Source organism: Dermacentor variabilis, chromosome 11 (genome assembly GCF_050947875.1).
Source record: "Dermacentor variabilis isolate Ectoservices chromosome 11, ASM5094787v1, whole genome shotgun sequence".
NCBI lineage: Eukaryota > Metazoa > Arthropoda > Arachnida > Ixodida > Ixodidae > Dermacentor > Dermacentor variabilis.
Window position 1 is genome coordinate 30,091,222 of NC_134578.1, and position 24,225 is coordinate 30,115,446.

General features: G+C 44.2%; 1 protein-coding gene across 8 annotated transcripts in view; it reads right to left on the reverse strand.

The window, feature by feature from the left end:
- The window catches only part of LOC142564553 (uncharacterized), a 51,968-nt gene that overhangs the window by 10,778 nt on the left and 16,965 nt on the right, over positions 1-24,225 (reverse strand). The window contains exons 1-2 of one of the 8 annotated variants that reach the window (XM_075675589.1): positions 22,561-22,701; positions 21,396-21,462 (exon numbers count right to left, since the gene is read on the reverse strand). The exons of 1 other annotated variant lie outside the window; for it this stretch is intronic. In XM_075675589.1, coding sequence (XP_075531704.1) covers positions 21,396-21,462; positions 22,561-22,632 — 139 coding nt within the window. In that variant the 5' untranslated portion in view covers positions 22,633-22,701. Of the gene's footprint in view, positions 1-12,859; positions 13,090-21,395; positions 21,576-22,560; positions 22,702-24,225 lie in introns of those variants that run through there. 6 more of the 8 variants (XM_075675584.1, XM_075675591.1, XM_075675588.1 and 3 more) reach the window with 6 other exon arrangements.

The window sequence follows — 24,225 nt, forward strand, 5'->3', positions numbered from 1 at the left end:
CTTTGCGTAAATTCTGGAGTCCCGCACTATCATGACGTATAAGAATAAGGCGCACAGCTGACATTGGTACAAGACAAGGGCGTCAAATAGTCGGGGCCTATACAGAGAAAAAAACTGCGGACTTGTGCAACCTTGCGGATTCACAGCCAAATTTTGGAGCAGTTGCAATAAACATTTATTTCACGTGTAAAAAAATGACATACCTTAAACTGTTGCCTTATATGACTGGTTCGTGTAAAAAAAATTGCTAGCATCCAACGCTTTGGAGCACTTCATAAGCGATTTTCACAAAGCGCAGTAATTCAGTTCAACAACACGATTACACGACTTCATGATTACATTGCGCATAATGTCGTTAAATTTGTTATCGGTTGCGTTCAGAGTTCTCCCAGGGTGGCGGGATTGGAGATAGCTTACGTGCTGTTCGTTAAACACTTATATAATGCTCCATTAATTTTTGTTTACGTTAGCTAATACTAAGGCCGTAAGCAGTACACACACTTTGAAATTTAATTAAGTTTTGCCCCTTAGCCTTCATTCCCCTAATTTTAAAGAAAATGAACAGAGTTTTTGGTTTACTTCTCAGAGGAAACACGGCAAAAGTACTACAAGCCTTGCATAATGCGCAATCACAAGAATAAAAATTACCGACGATTACGTTACTTCCTAATGCGAAATTTGAGCGCAGCAAATAAGCTGTTTCACCTTTTCGATAGATTGAGGCAAAGAAATCGAGCAACACATGTATGCGCTATCACAGAATTTTTTTTTATTTTTCACACTTATTCCTTTAACAAAGACTCCACTAACAGTTCTTGACAGTCATGAAGGAAGCTTTGTGGTCGGAGAAATAGACTGATATATGTTCGACTTGGTACACCAATGCTTGATTCTCAAAGACGAGATCTATACAAGTGCCTCGCGAGGTTGTCACAGCCGTGGGACGCGTTACGAGCGAGAGGAACGGGATGTTCTCCCGCATAAGTGTTAGGAAATTGCTGTTTGTCTTTGTGTCAAGCCGCCACCGATCTGGCTCTCTGATTGCCACCGCACAGGGCGAACGGCAGCGGCAATTTCGGCTCGGGCGGTGCACATATACAGATCCGCCGCCACCGATCTGGCTCTCTGATTGCCACCGCACAGGGGTTGCATTGGAGGAGGAGCGAAGAAAGGAATTAAGTTCGAGCCGGCGCTTTGACAACCGGAGACTCGCAGGAAGAGGGGGGAGGGGGGCGGCGTGTACACCCAGCGGCAAACGATGGGGGCAGAAGCGCGCGCAGCAAGCGGACAACACGATAAAGGGAGGAGGGAAGAGATAGCAGCGACTGACTGATGCCGCTGACGCCGATAGTGAGTCAACCCCAGCTGCGGAGTTGGTTTCAGGGACAACGCCGCCGATGCCGACACAAACAATATGATACCCTCGCTTCCGCAGCGCTAAGAACCAGGTCTAGCCGTGGGAAGGTGGTCACGTATTCGTCGACGTGCCGGGGCCTACGTGAAATAACCGGCGCGTCGGCAACTGAAGAGCACCCTATCCGCCACACAAGAACAGGGGGGGGGTCCCTTTCCTCCTCTTTCTGCATGGCGGCGACGGTGTTCTATGCAGTCACGTTATCTTGACTCTCTAGCGGCGTCAGCGGCATCCAGCGGTATCAGTCGGTCGCTGCTAGCGCTGGGGGGATGAAAGGGGGGCGGAGCTGGTTACGAGGCAGACGACAACGCCGACGACGACGCGAAACCCAGGAACGGACGCCAAAGAGCTGCGCTCTAAAAAATTGACGCAGAAACCACTCTGGGAGTTGTCTAAGTATGCAGTGTTGCACTTGCTGATCTCCATGCAGCGTGTTGTCATTCTCAATGTTATGAAACTCGATTCGACCAGCATTAACCCTTCTCAACCTTCATCGGTTGTTATCAGTCTTATCGAACATTATGTGACCCTTATCAACTTTTCTCGGTCTTTATCAACCTGTATGTCCAGTCAAACTCATGAAAAACCGCCACTTGCTGATAGGGTATGCCATGATTTATTGATAGTTCGGATGCGTTTTTGAGCTTGTCCGTTATTGAAGCGCATGCTCTTCTGTATGTGGTATGGGTGACTTCAATGAATATATGCTCTATTCGCTTCACTTTCCTTTTTTTATTGCCGGAACTTTCACCTAGCAAACACAAAGGATATCATCTTAATAAGTGAAGTAAGTGATACATAAATATACACAAACACATTTTCAAGTTTTTGCGCATGCATATTGTGCCGTCACTCAAATTGTGGCTGGCCATGTCACGTTTAAAATTTCTTTAATGTAGCGAAGGGCTCAATCCTCGCCAGCCAAGCCGAAGGACATTCTTGATCTTTAATCACATCAATGAACTTGGAAATAGCTTCCCGGAAGAGCAGCCGCGCAGGCCGGCTGTCAGGCTCACACAAAAAAAAAACGGCCATTCGAGCCCGCCGGAAACAGCGGAGGCCCATTATCATAATTAAGTCCAAAGGCATCCCGTTCTCATTTTCTACCGGCAAATATCTAATACCTAATGGACTTAAAGGCAATTCTTTCTGTAGTGTTCTTTGAAGAACTTCCCCCCCAAAAAAAACCCTACCCAACAATGCAAAAAAAAACATCGTCAACTGTTTAGAGTTGTTTACATATAAGGCAGTTTGCTCCACAAGGTAAATAAAAACCCCTCTCTTGTAAACAGGCCCGTACCGGCAAAGTTCCGGTATGTAACTTAAAGAAAAAGGATTTAGCGCTTGGCTGCACCTACATTTTCTTAACACGCTTTAACACATCGTTTCCCTGTCCTCCACTGTTTATGGCTCTGTACATAGGAACCGGCATAATCATGTCAACTACACCCCTGTACAATTTCTTCCACGACAGCGAAAAGAGATAATCATTGGAAAAACGTACGGACAGAAAATGGACACTGTCAACGACTTCCCTTAGGTACCCCCGAAGAGCACCAGGCATACCTAAATTGCACACCACGCACATCGGCAGATGCTTGCTCAGTCGTAACTGGCACATTGTGCGCAGAAAGGAGTCCCGCACGTCTCGAAAGAAAGTAAACCGGTTGACTAGCTGTTTCACAAAAAGATGGGACATGCCTAGGCCCCCGTCATCGACTCTCATAAACAAGTTCGTACGGCTGCACCTCTCCCATTCTGATGCCCAAATGAAAACAGCAAAAACTCTGTGGATCCTCCGCACATTTTAACGAGAGCAAAATAAAACTTGCATGACGTACCATATTTTGCTTATTAAAAACAAGTTTTTATTTTCAAATATAGCTACATATAGTTAATATATAAGTTACATACAGTGGCTCTCGCAAACATTGAGAGATGAGCACCTTTCCAATTTGTTGTTTTTTCTTTGAGTCGTTTGGCCTCTTCGAGCCAGTAGTCCTCATTCCGTCGGTAATGTTCGAGCGGAACGGCCAAGTATTTAGCAGGCGATTTAATTCATCTAATGTTGGCGAACGTTTGTGGTGTTGATTGCCATTCACGATGCCTAAAACCGAGACACTCTAATTTGCAACGCTCCCTGTTATGTTTCGAAAATGTTTAACAAAGGTTCTTACTTCTGTAATGCTTTCTTTAGTTGTACAGCACACCGCTACATCGTCTGCATATGCTAGGACTTTCACTTCGGCTTCCATGAGTTCGAAGCCCTTTATGCTACTGTTTTGAATTATTGCCAAACAAAAGCTTTCTAGATAGATGGCAAACAAAAGCGGGTTGAGAGGACACCCCTGGCGCACGGAACGCTCTATTTTAATCGGGGCCCCCAGTGTCTTATTAATAATCGGCCGTGTTGAGCAGTTCCGGTACGCCAGACCTACCCCATCAGCGATGATTGATCCTACATTCACGTGCTCAAGAACTAATAACAAAATTTCATGTGGGACAAAATCAAAGGCTTTTTCTAAATCCACCTGCAGAATGGCAACGGCATATTGAAAATCGTCACAGCGTTCCAAGACGCCCCTCATCGTATGTACATTCGTTGCGATAGTGCGTCCCTTTTTGCCGTAAGTCTGGTGTGGTCCTGCAAGATCCTTAATGATTGACTGTAATCGGCTTGCAAGAACTTTCATTAAGACCTTGTAATCCGTGTTGGTCAGTGAAATGGGTCTGTATGCCGGAACTAGTCTCAACATTGCTTTTTGATTCGTCTTAGGAATAAGAACAGTACAGGCTTCAGAGGATCACGGTGGCAATGTGTTGGTAGCAAAAACATGGTCAAACAGCGCTTTCAACAAAAGCACCGGCTCGTTCTTGAACGCTTTATAAAAGGCCGCGCCAAGACCATCCAGACCGGGCGACTTATAAGGGCTCAGGTTATCTATAGCACTTTCTATTTCAGCATGCGTAATGGGTGCTTCTAGAAGTATCTTCCTTTCACCTGATAGTTGCGGCATACGAGAAAGATAGTTTGCTCTGTACGCTTCGATATCGACCAGCTGGTATGCAAAGAGCCGTTCGTAATGCCGGCGAAAAGCACGTGCGATTCTCTCCCAGTCATTCAGTTCTTGACCATTTTCTTCAATCGCTTCTATTCCGTTTCGCTCACCCGCCGTGGTTGCTCAGTGGCTATGGTGTTGGGCTGCTGAGCACGAGGTCGCGGGATCGAATCCCGGCCGCGGCGGCCGCGTTTCGATGGGGGCGAAATGCGAAAACACCCGTGTGCTTAGATTTAGGTGCACGTTAAAGAACCCCAGGTGGTCAAAATTTCCGGAGTCCTCCACTACGGCGTGCCTCATAATCAGAGAGTGGTTTTGGCACGTAAAACCCCAAATATTATTATTCCGTTTCGCCGAGCATGCGTCTTCTCGATACCTAGCGCCCATTTCATGGGCGTTTCCCCCCCGGCCCATGCTTCTGCTCTGGCTCGAACGAGCGCCCCGCAATAGCGGTTCTCCTCGAATTGCTCTAGCTGTTGCTTTATCTTAAGTAGGTCTTCTTTAAAAAGACCTGGCGTTTTGCTTACCAGCGCAGTTACTTTCAGCAATGTTTCTTTCAGTCTGTTCTCTCTCATCTTTTCTCGGTATTTTAAGACTCTGCTTCTTTCGATTGCCTTTATTTTAAACCTTTGTTTTAGCAGTTACCAATCTACACCTATCTGCTTATTACCGTCCAGTTTAATATCGTTTATTGCTTCTGACACAAATTGGATAAAGTGCTCGTCACGTCTTAGCGTTGTGTTAAGTTTCCACAGGTCCCAGTTAAAACTATTACATTTTTTTCACCCACATTGCATTTCACTAAGCAATGGTCCGAGAAAGAAACGGGTAGTACAGTGTAAATGTTACATGCAAGTATGATTTGAAGGGACACATAAATCCTGTCTAGCCGAACGTGGCTAGAGCCCTGAAAATGCGTGTACTGCACCTCGCGTTCCCCTTGTAGACATCCGGCAACGTCGTCAATATAACGCTCGTCTATCAGTTTTTTCAACAATTCGGTGCTGTTGTCGTTCGCTTCACTTTGCTGATCACTTGTACCTTCGGCCTTGCTTACGGGTGTATGAGCATTCGTTTGGGATGGTATGAGCGATTGTATTCGTCTTACGTGACGGACGGACAAATTTCTCGTAGGGTAGACAAAAAATTTTACGCATTTAAATTTACGGTTCGATATATTTCTAACATTTCTAATTAAGCCAGGAACGGCAAGGTTTAGCCGCATATTGCAGTTTAGATTATTCCGATGTCCACAAATTATAAACTTGAAGAGAATCACGGTTACTGACCAAGTCTGATGAAATATCCGACGCTTCGGAACTGCGTACGGGTTCCATGTTGCTGGGTTCCGTGTAGTTGTACAGGAAATTGTCGTCACTTATCTAGCCAGAATGTGGCGTAATGAGCATCCGTAAATGGCAGATGTAGTCAGTCCCTGCTGTCCTGTTCATCGCAGCTGCCGTCGACTGAATGATTAGTAATTCTAGCAAGCACCGGGATGGAATGTTCATTCCCTTGGCGACAATAGTAGCGTTATCTCACTCAATCTTTTGATTACGTTGCTGCGCGTGCTCAGCAATGGAGCTCGTGGTGTGACTTATTTCGTACGTCACATTTGTGGTCCTTGAGCCGTCTGGAGAACTTACCAGTTTCGCCAATATATACTTGGGGGAAACAGCGCATGGTATCTGATACAGGATTCCTGGGAATGATTCATAAGGCAGCTTGTCTTTCCCATTCATTACCTGGTTCCAGGGCTTCCTCATAGGGATGTGGGCAGTGCGCAAGTCGTATTTCGAAAATGTGCGCGACAATGCGTCGCCAATATCTTGAACGTAATGGATGCCTGCACCTTCATACACTGTCGTGTTGCCCGTTTCTCAGTTTTGCATATGAAACGACTAGGGTAGCGGTTGCAGGTTTGCAGAGCGTAGACCGCCCGTAATTCCTTTTTGAATGCATTGCCACCTCAGCACACAAGTTCCGCGCGTATTATCAAGCACAATAATACGGACGTTCTACGTATTACACCGCATTACACCTACAATGGCCGCTATTTTTACTGTATATAAAATAGGCGTAACTGGGAGGTCTTTCGGGTCATTGAATAATCTAGCCAGTGACCGCATCGTGACACCTCCGAAATTTTTAGCAAAACCTGTATTTTATGCACACTTCCTTATGTTCGCAGAATGATTTTATTTAGCTTCCATCCACATTCTCACAAAATTCAATCTTGGTTAAATTTCTAGTCGTGCCGGGGCTACAGGCTAAATTTTGTGCGCCGTAGCACTTGATTACATAAATCATCGCAAAATCCGCAATTGCTTTAAACGCTTCAGAGCTTGGTTAATGAGAATCCATATTGTTCCCCTTGTTTTCACGAAAAATAAAAATGATGCAAGGTAAACTTCTCTCGGGACCACGTGAAACAGTCCGTGAAATGGCCATATTAATGCTATCAAACACTATCTCAAGAAAATTGTCCCAAAAGCTGCATCTGAATCACATGCGTATAACTTCACAAATAAATTTTATAAAGCATTCTGCCTATGTTCCTTAAAATTGATTTTGACGGCATTTGTACCTTTGCTGGGACAGCCAGCTAAACCTTGAAAAACACCCAAAATGCTCCGAAGCCCCTGCATAGGTAATTTATTGCAGATGCCGCAATTAGCACGTGCATTTTGACCTTCATGTATACATTATTCATCAAATGCCTCTCACATTTGCCAAATGTTTAGTTCACCGAGAACACTCGAAAAAAAATAAGCCGAACTAAATATAAAGAAAAAGCAAGGGCTGAGTAACTATTTCACGGGAACCTAATTAAGCGAGGAACGTGAGCGCTTTCCCACGCATTGCACGCAACAGCCTCCACCCCCCCCCCCCCTCATTTTACCTAATTCTAACTTAGTGCCGCTTGCTGTTGCATTAGGACTCTCCTAAACATAAACAGAATGCACCACTTGAATAATTATTTCCTACAAAGGATGTAACTAACGTACACCGATTCTATACTTGTTGTTCGTCACTCACAACAAGTTCCCTTCTGGGACGAAATATAGAAAAAGTGCCAGAAATTTTTCACCGATTATACTGGAAAAACAGACCAAACGCCTCTTTTATCGCATAAAAATTGGGAATAGACAAGTATTCAATCATGCGTTTTACTAAATATGTAGCAAATAATTACGCACATGCTTATATATTCCTGTGCCCGTCACGAAAGTTTTGTAATTTATAATAATTAAATATGTTACTAGGCGAAAGAGAAAAATAGTCTCACTTCCTCGAAGCGACAGAAAGTAATATCACCTTGGGTTGGTCCAACTACATGGTTCTCGGATATCTTGTTATGGCAAAATTACGTGTGACATGGTATATGGGCGAAGCCAGTTTATGTAATAAAAATTACTCATAAAACGCTAATTGTATGACCCCGATTAAATAATAACAAAATATAGTTATGCGCAACCCAATGGCCTACTTAGATGGGAGGCCGAAATAAATTAATAGCATCCACACTGCCTATACTTCAAGGCAATGTTGCTCGAGACAACAGCAAAAAAAAAAAGGAAAATCTGCGCGGCACATGCATATTACCCGCCTGGTAATGTCCAGCGCAGGACTTGTCGTTGACCTAATTTCCACGAACAATTCTTGCCTGTGCAGGGCTTATAGCAGATAAGTCGATATCACATGTGAGGTGTGAGATGACATTGATTCAGCACATCCTATATTATCTAAAAACATCGGGGAGCCTAAAGCTATTGTAATCATTGAAAGTACGCCCTACTTCCGTAGGAAAGCTATTACCGTGTTCCAGGCAAGGTCTCACGGTTTCGCTAGTGTTAGAGTCAGTACACCAAATAATCAGCCCTCAAGCACTCCCAACAAATGGTCAGCCAGCAAAGTTGAAACGTGTGGCCCCGGTGTTTACGAATGGGTTAACTCCGACGGTTCCTTAAACGATGACTTGGTAGGCTGCCCTACAATCGGTACGCAGTTGTTGCTTGCGCTCGGCTGCACGAGCCTGTTCTTGTGCCCGGGTTACAGCATCGGCACGGCGTAGGCAAGCTCGTGCCCGGTTCTGCTCGCGGCGTTGCTCATCGAAAGCTGCCTGCTCCTAAGGAGTACCCTTGATGCGTGGCCTAACCATTTCTGAAGCGGAAAGAAACTGCTGCGCGCGCGCTCGGATGCGACGGAGAGCAACGACTTCATTACTGGCGCAGCTAATCCAACGCCGCTTAGATAACTCAAGGCCTTTTCACTCCGATCTATGAGGTCATGCTATCTCACCCGACTGCCATAGAATATAATGGGGACGCTCCCGAGTAGGCAACAGTGACTTTCACATCACCACTTTCATCACGTCGGCTTTCTCAATAGAAATTTCGGGCCACCGAGCATGTCGTCATGAAGCGGAGTAAACAGGCCTTGTGCTATCTTAATGGTGTTGGCTAATCGCGTGCCTCTATAGCTCTCTTCTTTTTTTCGAGCATGCGGATGGGGTTGTGCCGGAGCAATTATCAGCGTACAGGCGACCGATGGAGAAACGAACGAGTCGGCTATCCATATACAGCTTCGCTCTAAGAGATTTCTCTGACTCAGCCACGGTGCAATGCGCTGTGTGAGCGAATGACATTGCTTACGTTCTCGCAGGCTATGCGGATGATGACGCACAAGAACGCATCGAGCAAACACTTCTCACTGTGCACTCTGTGTACTACGCATACAAATGTAAGTGATGCATGCAAAGTAAAATTTAACACTACATCATGGGTTTCGTATGCCGTCGGGATCATCGCCAAATATCCTCAATGAACTTACATAAACAGCAAAGCAGGAATTCTTTACACACATTTCCACAGTGCGTGGGATCTGCATAATTTTTTTCATCTTCACCTACAGTTAGGCTATATGCATTTAATAGTACTCATTTTGCTTAGTAGTTTTGCCTTCGAAATTTGTTACGCTCTCATTGCAATGACCTTGAAACCTATAATAAATTTAGGAACTCTTTGGACTGTCCTCTCAATATCTTTAAGTGAGTAGCGTGTTAGAATGTTAAAGGAATGAGCACTTGAACTGTTCCAGAAGTTTCCTCATAAAAACCTAGCTTTATCGTAGCAGTGATTCGTTAAGCTCTTGGTAGAATTTAGACAGAGCGCAATCAAACGGTACTGAAGATCCTTATGAAGCAAATTTTGTGTAATCGGTCTGCAAGAATTTGATCTGACCTTATTTTCCCTCCGTCACATTCATACACACAGCTTCTAAAGCTTAACATAATGCTTATATTCAACGCCTCAGTTTTATTTCTAATTTCCCTTCGTGGTAGTCAGAGAAGGTAACCGGACAAGTACGTCGTACTCTCGAGGCCTCGCATGTGAATATCTACTGTAAAGCACAGTGTGCTTTTTCACAAAATGTAAGAAATGATGGTACCTGAACGCAGCCTCAAAATGAACGTTCGTGAATATCAACTTTAGGAATTCTTCTTAAAAAACTATGGGGTTTTACGTGCCAAAATCACTTTCTCATTATGAGGCACGCCGTAGTGCAGGACTCCAGAAATTTCGACCACCCGGGGTTCTTTAACGTGCACCTAAATCTAAGTACACGGGCGTTTTCGCATTTCGCCCCCATCGAAATGCGGCCGTCGGGGCCGGGATTCGATCCCGCGACCTCGTGCTCAGCAGGCTAATACCATAGCCTATGAGCAACCACGGCGGGTAGGAATTCATTTCTTATTGCTTTTAACCCTTCTCTAGATTAGTGGGAGCTAACGAAGGCTAACACATTTCTCTGCTTCCAATTCAAAAGCCTGAACCTTCGTGTGGAGACTACTCTTTGTACAACTTACAGATTTCAACGAAGCACATGGTGCAACAAAATACCTGCTACTGGAGTAATGTTCGAGAACATGCTATCTTTTAACAGTACATTCGTTGGTCTTATTTAAAAGAGACCACTTGACATTTGCATGAACACCGATGGTTTTACAGGCCGAGTCACACTTTCCTACAGTGCTTGAGCGTGGGACACAGAACAACAGCTGCATATTGTCATGGGTTGGCACCACCCAGAAGATAAAGTGTACACGCACACAATACACACAACATCTGGCAGCCGCTGCCACGCTCTATATCGATCGATAAACAGTGCAAATGCTTGCTTGCACAGCGTTTTGGGGTGGTATGTTGCTTATCTCTTTGTGAGAAGATATGCTACTGAATGGGGTTAATAACTGAGACATCACTGTCCTCTGTAAGCAGTGCAGAACGTGCACGACAAGTTACCCGGTTCCACAAAGGGTTCTAGAAAACATTTAGGCATAATATATGCATATATATAATGTATATGCTAGCACATATTGCCAAGCACACACATTATTTGTTTCGTCATGATTCTCTGGGCCAACAAAACCGCTACCGTCAAACGATGCCTGTGTTTCCTTGAGCCCACTACTGAGCAACTACCGATAGTGAGATTCGTCCTAGTGCTAGTGAAGTGCGTAATGTAGTATTGTTTTCTATACATCCTAATTCCACGTCCAGTACCAATTGTATAGGTGAACAAAGTTTAGATCGCTGTCGCCGTGAATTCTCTGCACTCGATGGCTCGGAGAGATGGCTGTCAGCAACACGGCACACGCTTCAAATGGCAATAACTAAGATAATTTCTTCTGCTATCAGCGGGGCCCTATGGCTCCAAGACACTGATTTGCGAAGCCGCGATGTGCCGTAAATACTGTATTGAACATCTTCCGTGACATGAAAACATGACACTTAGCGCACTGTTCGGGTTTGCTTTGTGACAGCTTATTGCACAGTAACAACCGAAATTGCGGACTACCACTGGCTTCGCATGTCGCCGCCATAAGTCTCACTGCACTTATCCACTACATGGCTTTGCATATGCATGCAAAAGAATACCCCGGCATCATAAGCTTTTACGAAAATTGTTTGATCCTAAGCAATGTAATGAAACCTCAGACAGGCAGACTCTTGCACGTCGTTATTTGTCGTCGCCTTTTTAAATATAAACTGCATTTCGATTTTTCTAAACTAATTCCTATAAACAACGTTTGTGTGCACAAAGCTTTTAAGGAGCAGTGCATCATTTTCGGAACATCTCTGTACTCCTGTAAAACGTAGAAGCCTCCAGTGTGACCTGAATAATTACTTGGAACGGCTGGAAACTTGACAATGGTGACCTGCAATGGCGAAGATGGTAGCTACGATGACGTCATGAAGGCGACAATGGAATAATAACATTTCGCTGACTTAAATGAAATCTGCTTTGGGACAAGAGTGCTGACAACATAACAATGTTCTCTGCGCAGAAAGCTATGCTGGGTCGTGTTTGGGCCTTGAAATATTCAAAATATCATTTCCCGTTAATCGACACTGCCTCTTCTAGATGATACCTTAGTATATCTTTTAGCTAGCCCTCGAGAACACTTTAAAAAGTGCGCTTTCAGTGCTAGATCGAGCGTTACACTCGATGTATCAGACAAATTGGGTGACAATTGTGGCTTCACTCGTCAGACACAATTTTGACATTTCGTGTCTTCCCAGCTTACTGTTTTCGTAGTTCGCGAACTGATATTACCATAGCTCTCTAAACGGCTCCTCATAGAGATTTTAGAGCTGCATTGAGCACGGCATCTCATTCGTCTGAGTTCCCTAAGTTATTGCGCTTTTCGCAGCGGAAACGTATCACGGGTAGAAGAAAACTCAATCAAAGCGACATCTCGGAGACTTCACGAAGCGGATACGTTTTAAATGCCCGGCTTACCAGTGAGCGTCGCTTCGCGCGCAGATATCTGCTGCGTCTGGAAGTCCTTGAAGTTCCTGTGAAACCTCTAAACGTTACCCGGAACTCTAATATTGTTTAGGATGTTTGTAGAGCTAGTTGTCGTTGCATATCGAAAATTGCGGTGAGTCGGAAAAAATTGCAGAAAAAAAGGAGTGTTCCGTCTACCTTGCCACTCTACTTTCTCGTATAATGTTTTTCTCGGTGCAGTCTGCAATGTCTAATTATTTTTAGGTGGCACTGTGCCTGTCTAAAATTTTTCGAATGTACGAAGCCTTCATTATGAAGTGCTCGAATCTAAACATTTAGAGGAGTCGGGAGCTTAGGGCCGGTTCTCGCAGTCATTGAGGCATTACCTAACTGAAAGTTTCTGAGCGGTTACGCCTTTCCTTATCTTCTTGTGACAGATTCAAACCATTCCTGATCCAATCCAGATATCCAGAATCAGATTCTTGTTTTTGAGTTTTATGAAGCCACGGGCTCTCTTCCTCCAAAGCAATTCAACAACGCACTGAAAGAGCGGCTACATGCAGTGATAGTCGTAAGACAACTCAACACTTACCATTGTTGATTTTCGTTACAACCACCAAAATCAAAAACACATACAGGAGAACCAACCACTTCATCTCTTCCGATTTTCTTCTTTCAGATGCGCAGAAATAGTTCGGTACATAAAGCAAGAAATTTCATTCCGGAGGACCCATGTCAAGTTTTGCAAAGTGATGTCGCAAAGCCAAGCACCGACGGACTCCACAATAGTCGAAAGCTGACTTTGCAGGTCACGTGCAAGCTCCTTTGGTACCTTGTTCTCATTGTCATGACCAACGTAGCGAAACAGAAAGTTGATGCAATGCCTGCGTGCTGCAGAATGGTGTCCAGCTTGCGCGTCGCTAAACTAAACAAAAGCTCGGCGGTCTTTCCGCAGGAGCTATGAACCTAATGGAAGACCGGGTATGATAGCGGTCAGCAGAGAAAACAATGCTGCAATACAGGCAGCTGCGCATGCCTTCGTTTAAGCAATGGCTGGCAGCTTCGTAGTCATATAAAACGGCAGGTGCAGCGTATATCTACGCTTCCTGATGGTTTTGTACTCACTTAGAGTTTTTGAAAGTTCCCAAATTATTTCACTGAGGGAGGCATTCCAAATTAAGGGGTCAAACAGAACAAAATTAATGGTTTCGCTCAGTATTTCCGTCCATGAAGTGCGATTTAATTTCGTTTCGAGGCCCGTATTCACAACAATGTTTGTTCGCTAATCCGTCCATGAGGGCGTATTCAAGCAAATCGCGATTTTCGACCGATTATTTCTGAGAGCGGGTGGCCAGTGGCGAAGTACACTTACCAACAAAAAGCTTTGCGGATTCGGCCTCAGTTTCCGGTCGAGGGAATTGTTAGACTCCGAACTACGTCTCCAGTAGCTGATGACGTCTCTGCAGGCGATTGATTGGCGCCGCAAGAATAAAAAAAAATTTCAACACACATCAATGATTCATTGTGCTCTGAAACTAATTACTGCGACAAAAGGAAGCCTTCGTTGAATCTCACCGTCGATACCAAAATCATAAGGCTTAGCTTTCTTGTCTTCCTCGTGACATCGCGGCGTCGACATCTCACAAAGTCCATCCGCTTGATTTGGTGTTTCCGTTTCAGCAATGCTTGTGACCAGTGGGCAGTGAAATAACAAAACTATAGGAGCTTAACTTTCTGACCCACGCAGTGCATCAACATAAACATTTAAGGTGAATAACGTCATAACTTGTGCGGTTCGTAAATATCAACAGAGCGTGAGATTCATATTGCGACCGGTGCGTTGCATAAATATAAACGTTGCATATATTTACGCGTTCCACATGTTCAAACTGAAGGAGCTTGTATACATCACATTTATTTGCTTGGAATATAATTTACTACTTCATTAAACCTTATTTTTGCAGAAAGTTTGTTGGATCTGCGTTTTTTTTTCACAGCTTCAGTGGCGGCGCAGTTGCGTCTGCGCGCTCGCTCAGGCTACCAACTACACATCGTCTAGGGGCAGGAATCTCCTCCCCAGTGGCAGCGGTAAGCGTTTTGCAGTTCTTAGTTATTCTGGTTAACCTCCCTGCCTTCTACTTTTCTCTTTCCTCCTCCTCCTCCCCTTGTAGTTCTTAGCCTTATTTTATCAGGAGGAATCTATCTATGTATGAAAGTTAAGACGTCAACACTGTGATTACCAAAGTGATATGGTGAAGATGGCTAGACAAGCAAGCTGGCTTGGCGGAAAAACGGTAACAACAAAACCACTTTCGAGTCTTTACTGCGTTCTAGTAAACTGCAGGTGATTTTGCCGGTTATCCTTGCGCGTTGAATCATTTTTTGTGCGGAAATTAAGACGTCGAATTCACTGCACTTAGGCTCAATTGTACATGAATATGGGGGTTATGCAATATTGAAGGGAGCAGCACGAATACAAAGGGTCTAATTGCACAATGAATCACTTTGAAGGAGAATACATGGCCAAATAATTTGACACGCACCTGATGAACGGAACCAGTATTATACCTTATGAGAAATGCACCGAGTTTTTCAAGAAATCCGGACGAAATTACATAAATTTAGTGAATCTGAAATAATAGATTATTTGCTCTGGATAAATTTCACCAATTTCAAACGTTTGAGTATGACTCGAGGTATCCCATGGGACCACCAACGTCCTACAGAAGTCCAACAGAGATCCGAAGCGGGAGATTCGAACGACCCAACGGACATATGCAAGGAGCCTAGGGATCATTATCGTATTCCCATGCATGGATGCGAATGGACGTTCATAGAAACGTCCCACGAACGTCATAATGAGATATTGGGACGCCCGAGAGATGTCTATATATGGATAATTCTTATTGCATATTTCCAAGTACGTCCTAAGAACATTTTTTCAGGATGTAGGACGCTTCTGGGACATCTTGTGTTGCCTATCGTGCAAAGGACCTTTGAGGGACATTTACTGATGACGTGCCCTATCAGGGCAGCAGGCTTGCTCCATTTTACATACCCTTAAGTAAGCTTGGCCTCGTTCACTGTTGGCCTGTGGGCCAAGCATGAAAAGGAATTGCATGGCTTTTGAAGATACATCCCAGCGGTTCAATACGACGACCAAGTATTTTTGTCGGGTAAAAGCTTAAATACCAGAAGACAGGGCGCGAATACAGCCCACCGCATCTCAAAGCAGGCTAAAGAACGCTGCAGTGCAGCTAAAGGATCTGCTCATAATTCCCTGCTATGGTAGGCTTATACATTACACAAAACTTGATAGAACTGCGTTAAATAAAAAACGTAGGCATGCAAGTTATACTTTCTCCTAAAAGGAACGAAGCTAAAGACAAAGTTCCGCAGGCTGCTGAATCATTTGGCAATCTTATTAAAATACAGCATTTATTTCATTAAAACAGTCGCAGGAAGATCACAAGTTCAACTCGCAAATGCACTCAGCAGTTTCCAGTAAAGCGCATGAATGCGAACAAATAAAATTCCATAATTTCATCATAAGAACTCAGCCATTAGTGGTAATATAGGATGCACCATGGTTAGTGAAAGTGTGCATAAATTAAACTGCTTGCAAATGCACTTGGGGTAGCAAGAAAACATAACGATTCGCAGTGGCGCCACTACGGATGTTACCATGAGCCTTGCTGTGGGCTTACTTTCGTGGTCGCAGACACATCAATGCAAAATTGGCTGAAAAGTTCGGATACATTACCCTCTTTAAGCTGCTAGATCCTTTCATTAGGCCACATTTAGTAGTGACGCATGCTAACACGAGTTATACTAAAGACGTCACAACTGCATTAGGCATCAACGAGCTCACTTGAGACTACTTCAGTGATCATATAAAGAAGAACATGTGCTTTATGGCCATCCATTTATATAGCAAATGCACTCTATATTCATAACACATTCCGTGAACGGTCACCAGAGAAAACATTGACGCTTTTGTGTAGTGACCAGACCACTACAGTTGAGCTAATACTTTGCAGATGTACCTCGGCCAATAAAAGAACTTTACAAGCCCACTGCAAGAATGGGGGGTACAAAGGAAGTTAGTAGGAGGCCAGCTGCAGGCTGACTCAACCCATCGGTCGCAGGCACATAAATGCAATATATGCTGGAATGTTCAGAGGTGTCTTATTCATGAAGGAAGCGTGCTCCAGCTCCAGTGGTGGCACATAGTAACGTTACTAAATATTTGATAGATACACTGGGCAATAATAGCGTTACTAAAGGATTGCTTAAGCAGTTGCAGATATGAACATTGCTGGAGAGTTCAAAGGTACAAAAGCTGGTACAGGACACTAGCTTGAGCGTAAAACTAAACTGATTTCTGAGGTACTAGAAGGTACAAGAAAATTCCTGTACTTAAGTTGTCCCAGATACAAATCAACCCTAAGTGTTCAAAGGCTCCAAGGCAGCTAGGCCAGTAAACAGAAGCTGAAGGCAACCTTTCCGTAGTAGCAGCCAAATATTGCTGAAGCCGTCACAGGTACCTTGGGGACAGCACAATTAACTAATGACTTGCAGCATGCTCGCTTCAGCAGTCATATACAGAAAAAGGCATTTTACGAGCTCACCTGTACCAGAAGTTAACAGATGATTTGCGTGGGCTTGCTTCAGCGATCACACACAAACACAAGTTCATCCTATAAATTCACGGGTATTGGACAGCCTCGATGGAAGTTACCAGAGGCAGAGCATGGCTGTTCTATCATGGCAGCAGATACAAATACTTCTAAATAGAACACAGGTATCTTGGCGACTAAAGATTTCACTAAGGCTTGCTGCAGACTGGCTTCAGCGGTCGCAGACAATTACATTGCAATTCATATGTACTAAGATAATAAGAAATTTAGTGGGGAATTTCTGTTGACTTCCTTCAGCAGTCGCAGAGAGAAAACTCAGACTTTCCAGGTTCTTCGGCCCATAATGAAGTTACCACTCGCTGGGTGCAGCCTTTCATCCATGGTAGCAGATGCAGAAGAGAACAGATCACGGGCAGGCTACATAATTTACTAGTCATCCTGCAAGATCAGTTCCAGTGGTCGCAAACACGAAAATGTACTTTTAAGATCAGAGGTACTAAGGAAGGTAGCAGATTTGTTTTTGTGCTGATCATCAAAAAACGGTGATGTGGACCCAAAGTGACACCAGGCTGACGGCAGTAACCCAACATGGCTATAAAGTATGCTAGAAAAACGTGTTATAAATATGTACGACAATTACTATCCACCATGTACAGGTTAACAACCTTCACAATTAAGAGCAATCTGCTGGTTCTGACAGCACCTTCGCTTCCGTGTGGCTTTACAAAAACTTGCTGAGCTACAGTCATAAGAAAATAAGCCATTATTTCAACTCTCTGCTACGAAAAATTGAATTCTCCTACTCCCTACGTCAGCATATCTTTGTTAAACAAGCTGATAACAGTAAAATATGGCGCGATGCTGCCCGAAAAGCGAAGCAGCGATTGCGACAGCAAATAGCCAGGCAGCGATAATCAAGCAGCTTAACAATAACGAAGGCATACTGTAATTAAACTTTACAGTAAGCCTTCGCTTCGATGTTAAATTAACAAACTTGGTGTCGTGCGCAAAGCCCGACGGTAAACTCGCTGCAGGAACGCTGGCGTCATGAAGTAAAGCAGCAGCGACAAGCGATCGCTTCTTGTTGCTTCCAGCCACAATGCATTTTCAGAGCCAAATGTGCGAGACCTTCGACATGACAGCTGCGCGTAAACAGCTGTTCACAGCTTCACTAAGAATACAATGAGAATATGGGGATGCAACAGTCTCGGAATTTTGTTCAGCACGTTGCGCACACATGTCAGCATATACGCTGGTCCATATGATAGAAGATGCGAGAGGAAAGAAAACTGAAGCAGCATGGCTGGTCAGCCACCCTGTGTGAGAGATGCTGCCCATGAAATACAAAATGCCTACAATACTTCAAATATTTGGCCCTTCCGTGGTTTTTGCGGTTGCTCTTGCAATCATGGTTATGCAAAGAAAAGTCAAACGGAAGACAAAACTTAAGTGACACGGTTCTCCATTAGTTGTCCATTACTCGAATAATTTAATGTTGGGTTTTACGTGCGAAAAACACGATCTCATTATGAGACACTCCATAATAGGAGTCTGCAGATTAATTTGTACCACTTAGGCTTCTTAACGTTCACCTCAATCTTAGTACACGGGAGTTTTCGCATTTTCCCTCATCGAAATGCAGGCGCCGTGGCCGGGACTCCATTACTAAAGATACGACAACTGCGAAGGAGCAATTGTCTAGTGAACGTAAACGTTTCGATCGTTACAGACAGCTGAGACGTAAGCTTGACCTCACCATCATACTAGCAAGCACCCGAGTAGTGCAAACAAGCAGCATTTTCAGAATAGCCGAAGCGTTTCGTTATCTTCAGAAACGTAAGTGCACAGCACTCTTTGACAAAAGTTATATACTAGCCTAAAAGTAACGTGAGAATTCTGCAGTTCGGCCGCCCAACCATCACTTGCAGAAAGCGCACGGATCGTGATACAAGTTCTTGCAAAAGTTTAGTTATACCAACCTCCGTCTTTTTTACAACTTCTCTCGCAATCGCGCAGTCACGCGAAGGAAACTCAAACAGCAGACGAAGCTTAAGCGACACGCTTAACTAGCGAACTAGTGAAGTCAACAGAGACAAACATTTCCCATTAACAAACATTCAACAGAGACAAACGTTTCCCATTAACAAATATATGACAGTGTGACAACGAGCAATAGTTTAATAAGTAGCGTAAACGGTTCGATCGTAACAATCAGCTGTGACGTAAAAGCTTGACCTCACAATCATACTTTCATGCACCCGACAACGTGTAAATAAGCAGCAGTTCACAAGTAGCCGATCAATTTCGTTATTCGAAGAAACGAACGTGTATGGCGTTGTTTCAGAGAAAGGCGTGGAAAAATTCAGTAGCGCTGCCGGCCAACCATAACGTGCAACAAGTGCTGCGATCGCGTTAAACGTGCTCACAAATATTTAGTTATTTTAACGGTACGCCGTTTTAGAATAGCTCTCGCAATCGCGGTTACGCAATGAAATCTCAAACGGCAGACGAAGCTCAAGAGACACGGTTAACGATTGAGGGCGGTCGCGTGACACAAATTTAGCAGTCAACAGAGATCGACAAACGTTCCCTTCTCCATTACTAATACTAAGCAATAGCACCACGTGCGAACGAGCTAAAATAATGTAGCGTAAATATTTCAATCGTTACAGGATGCTGATACCTAAGCTTCATCTCATTACCATGATAATAGCATGCATTCGAACACATTCAAATAAGAAACCGCCCAACAACTCGCCCAAAAGCTTTTCGAAAAATGTGCATGACACTGTCTGGCACGAATATACCAGCCATAAAGTGAAGTGTGGTAAGTTCAGCAGTGCGGCCAGCCAAATAACCATGACGTGCAACAAGTTCTCCGATCGTGATAGGGATGCCTGCATCTGTATTCCACATCCCAAGTTCACGTACAGACGTGCCCACTTATTCCTTCATTCATAGCACAGACACAAGCTGTTCCATCATGCTTCAAAACCACGATTTCTACTTATTGTATAGAGTCCCCCTCCTCTTTCTAACGCTCCAAGTGACATTCAGAGTATCGAAATAAATAAATAAATAAATAAATAAATAAATAAATAAATAAATAAGGAAATTTCAGGTAATGCATCCTTATGCAGCTATTGCGATTGCTATTGCGATCGTTAGGCAAAGAAAACGGTAATTGCAAACGAAGCTTAAGCGACAAGGTTAATAACTACGAACGCGCGAATAGTCAACTCTGACAAACTATCATAACACAACAAGAAAAATGCGACCACGAGCGAACGAGCTAACCAGCGCACATGTTTCAGCGTTACCGAATTGAGACGTGAAGGTGACCTTAGCAACATACTAGCATACATCCGTTCTCGTGTAAATTAGCAGAAGTCCAACAAGTCCCCCAAAGTTTTCATCATTACGACAAGGTGCACGGCACTGTTAACCGAAAGCAATGCCAGCCTAAAATACATGCCTGGTGAAATTCACCAGCACAGCCGGCCATCACGGACAGCAACTTCTCAGATCGCAATAGAAACTCCAACAAAAATTACGTTGTTCCAAACGTATGCAGTTTTACAATCACTTTGGCAATCGCCGTTACACAAACAAAACGCCAACAGCACACGTACCGCAGTTCAAGCGACACGGTTATCACTACGGGCGCGCGAAAACAACATCCAACTAAGAAAAGGTTTCACTGTTACGTACTAAAAAATATAACCGAATGCTAACGAGCAATTAAGTCGCCGCAAATGCTTCGTTTGTCACATACAGCTGAGGAGTAAACTTCTCACCACCATCCAATTACGTGTAAGCAAGCAGCAGTCTAGCAAGTCGCCCAAAAGTTTCGTCATTCTAAAAAACTTGCATGGCACTGCTTTGCAAGAATAATATAACAGCCCTAAAGACGGGTGTGTTAAAATTCAGTGGCGCGGCGGCCCATAATGTGCAGCAAGTGCCCCGACCGCGATACAAATGTGTGCAATATTTCAGCTATTCCAAACTTACACAGTTTTACGGTTCCTCTCGCAATCACGGGTACATAAACAAAAAAAATGAAGGTCAAGAAAAACTATTCCGGACAGTACCTGTCGAGAATAGTTCTTATTATTAGTAGTAATAATTTGTTATTATTAGCTACGGTTCAGGAAAGACACAACGATAACTCTCGCGGGCCCATCCTGGGGGCTAAATGGGAGTTAACGGTTCTCAAGTTTCCAATTCAGAAATTACTTTCTGGCAGACCTCAGCGCTATGTAGAAATAATATAGGACAGAGTAAACTCGGAAGTTTGCAGAAAATCAGCACGATGCTACCGAACGGAGCCTAACGTATGGTGAATTACTGATCGATGTTATCGTCGCCGCAAACCATGGGGATGTACAATGCCCGTCATTCGATTACACGCAGGTACAACGACATTTTAGTCGAAAAGGATTGCAGGAATGTAAATACAAGAACACTGACTTCATGAACTGTACTTACCTTTTGATAAGCGTAAGATAAGGCGACGCAGAAATGGAGCTTCAAAGCGCACGACGAAAACGTTAACCTGGAATCGGCATACGGTCACACTGGAAGTCATGAGCACATGGCATGACCACCACGTTCAGAGAAAACACGCAGATTGACCACGGGGAGCACCAAATTTCAGGCATTCCGTCCCTACAGAAAAGGGCGAATAGATCTAATAAAACAGCGGCATTAAGTCATGTGACTGACTACGCGCAAATCAGCGCAAAACGTGCAGGCAACGGACAGTGGCGATTCGACTGCGTAAACGCAGTCACTGCTCTGTTGTACAGCAATGGTTGCAGCTGTTGCAGAGGTTGCAGTATTCGGCTTTCTCGACATGTTCGGAGGGTGTAGGAGCGTAGGGCACGATTGATTCGGCTACGCCTTGCAGTAGGTGGCAATGCGTGGTTGTGCGCAGCTTTTCGGGCGATCTGCCTACCGCTTCGTGACGTTTCCTCCCGATATGCTTCTGCAGTTTCCGTTGTTCATTGCAGCTTCTCCATTTGTCGTCTGCATTGGAAGTTTGGTCCTGAGTGCAGACGCTTCACATTGCTGGCTGACATGTCTTTTCGGAAGAGCGTGCGCTGAAGGCAGCCGCGAGAGAGGCTTAACGTTCCGCGATATCATCAAGTAGTACGCTTTAGATTGTATGTGTTGGTCCCACATATGTCCGGTATGGGATATATCGTTTAAACATCCTTCAGACATCCATAGGATGAAAGTTTTGGGGTTTTTTTATATCCCAGAAGTTCAATTGTGTGGATGTCCAATGGATTTCTTAAATAGGACACCCCGAAGTTAATGTCCTCATGTTACCCACTAGAGGTCCCAACCAGGACTTGAACGTTCGGATATAATGGGGATTTCCAGAGGATATTCGGGGTCCAATGGGTAGTAATTCGATAAGTAAAAATGGAAATTTGATTAGTTAAATTTCGAAACAAAAGAGCCATTTGATTGGTCTCAATGTTAGACTTGAACGGCACCATCCGGAGAGCGTATAACAGTTTCCAAAACCGAAGAAAGTGGACGCTGCTAAATTTGACAGCGTAATTATCCCCGCAGGGCCTAACGAAGAAAATCAAAACTGAACAGCCTAAGACCGCAATAAACTTTGCAAAAAATGCACACGCACCCTCAACGGCGTCCGCAAGGCACGGCGGGAAATCGGAGCACCGGCAATGCTGCCACCGGAGGAGCAACACATTGTAGAGAGAAAGGAAACACAGCATGTCACACTCCTCTAACACGTGAAGGCGAAAGCGTGCTGCACAGATGGCAATGCGTCACCTAGCATCGTCGCGTTGCTGCTTTCGCTTTTCGCCTTCTTCAGCTCGTTTTCAACGCTTAGCTGCGGCTTCACGCGCTCGTATAGCGGGGTATGACTCGCTCCAACGACGTTTCTGTTCGACTTTACGTTGCATCCTTTCAGCAGGGAATTGAAACCTATGCGCTTATGTGTGTTGTATGGGTGACTACAATGAATGTATGTACTATCCACGTCACTTTGCAGAGGACTTGCAGCCTCAGCCTTACGGTGGTATGAGCCGTTACATCTTTTGCTTGCTTACGGGAGTACGAGCAATTGAGAAGGTCACGTGGTTTTTATTTTACCACTCGAATAGACATCACGTTTCTTTAAGTTCTATGCGTGATTCCTATGAATTTATGCACTCTGCGCTTCACTTTGATGAGTGCTTGTAGCCTCTGCATTACGAGAAGGATGAGCCATTGTATTTCTTGCTAGCTTAGGGAAGTATGACCCATTGGTGATGATGAGAGTTTTTCTACCATTGAACCGGACGACGCCTTCTTTTTGAAGGCCGTCAGGTGTATGAGCCACGTCAGGCTTTCGCCTTAATGTTTGCATTCTCATGGGATTTTATGTAGTTTGCGACTCTGCCAATCGTGAAGGAAGCGTAACACAACAGCACAACATGCCTCTCTGCAATAACAAATATTAGCAAACCACTAAACTTCCCCAAGCGGATATCTCGCGAACTCTACCGTGAAGCTGTCACTTGCCCTTGATAGTGATCCTCAGATGGATTTGACATATTTTATCTAATTTCATAATATGTTTATTTTGAGGTTAGTTTTAACCAAGGACTTCCTCCGAGGCAGTTGAACAACGCGTCCGCCAAAGAGGTCATATAGCACACTATGAAAATCTAAGCATTTTGCTTTGATGCCCGTACCTTTTTTCTGGTTTGCTGCGTATGTGGTGTGTCTGGTTCGACTTGTACCTATATAGTCCTTGCAGGAAGGAAACGGCTGCTACTAGTTCGCACCGGCTGCGACAAGAAGGCCGGAAAGCTATTTTCTGGAAATTATTTTCCCTTCAAATTATCATTTCCGCTTCCTTATTAGTTCGCACTGCATCACGACACACTTAGTTGCGGTATCACCAAATCTGCGCGACCGATGAAGACTAAATAAATAATATACAAAACTACCGCTCAAATTTTGTAACTGTTTTCTTTTTACCCTGTGCATTTCTCCAATTTTCTCCAGTGTGATGAATATATGGCGAAGTGTCTAGCCACAATACGTCACGAATATTTTTATATTACGTAGGGCTTCACGCGTGAGAAAAAGATACTGTTTGTTGAGGCGGGTGTCTATGCAAGCGCTTTTCACCAGCACCTAAATAGTGTAGGGCTGATGACCCCATTATTACCCATGTGTATTCCCTGATTAAATTACGTCACGATATGACGTTACCAACGCGGTTTCTCGCGTCTAATTTTTGGGTAACGCCCTATTCCGTAAACAATAATACGTCTAATGGCCAAATAAT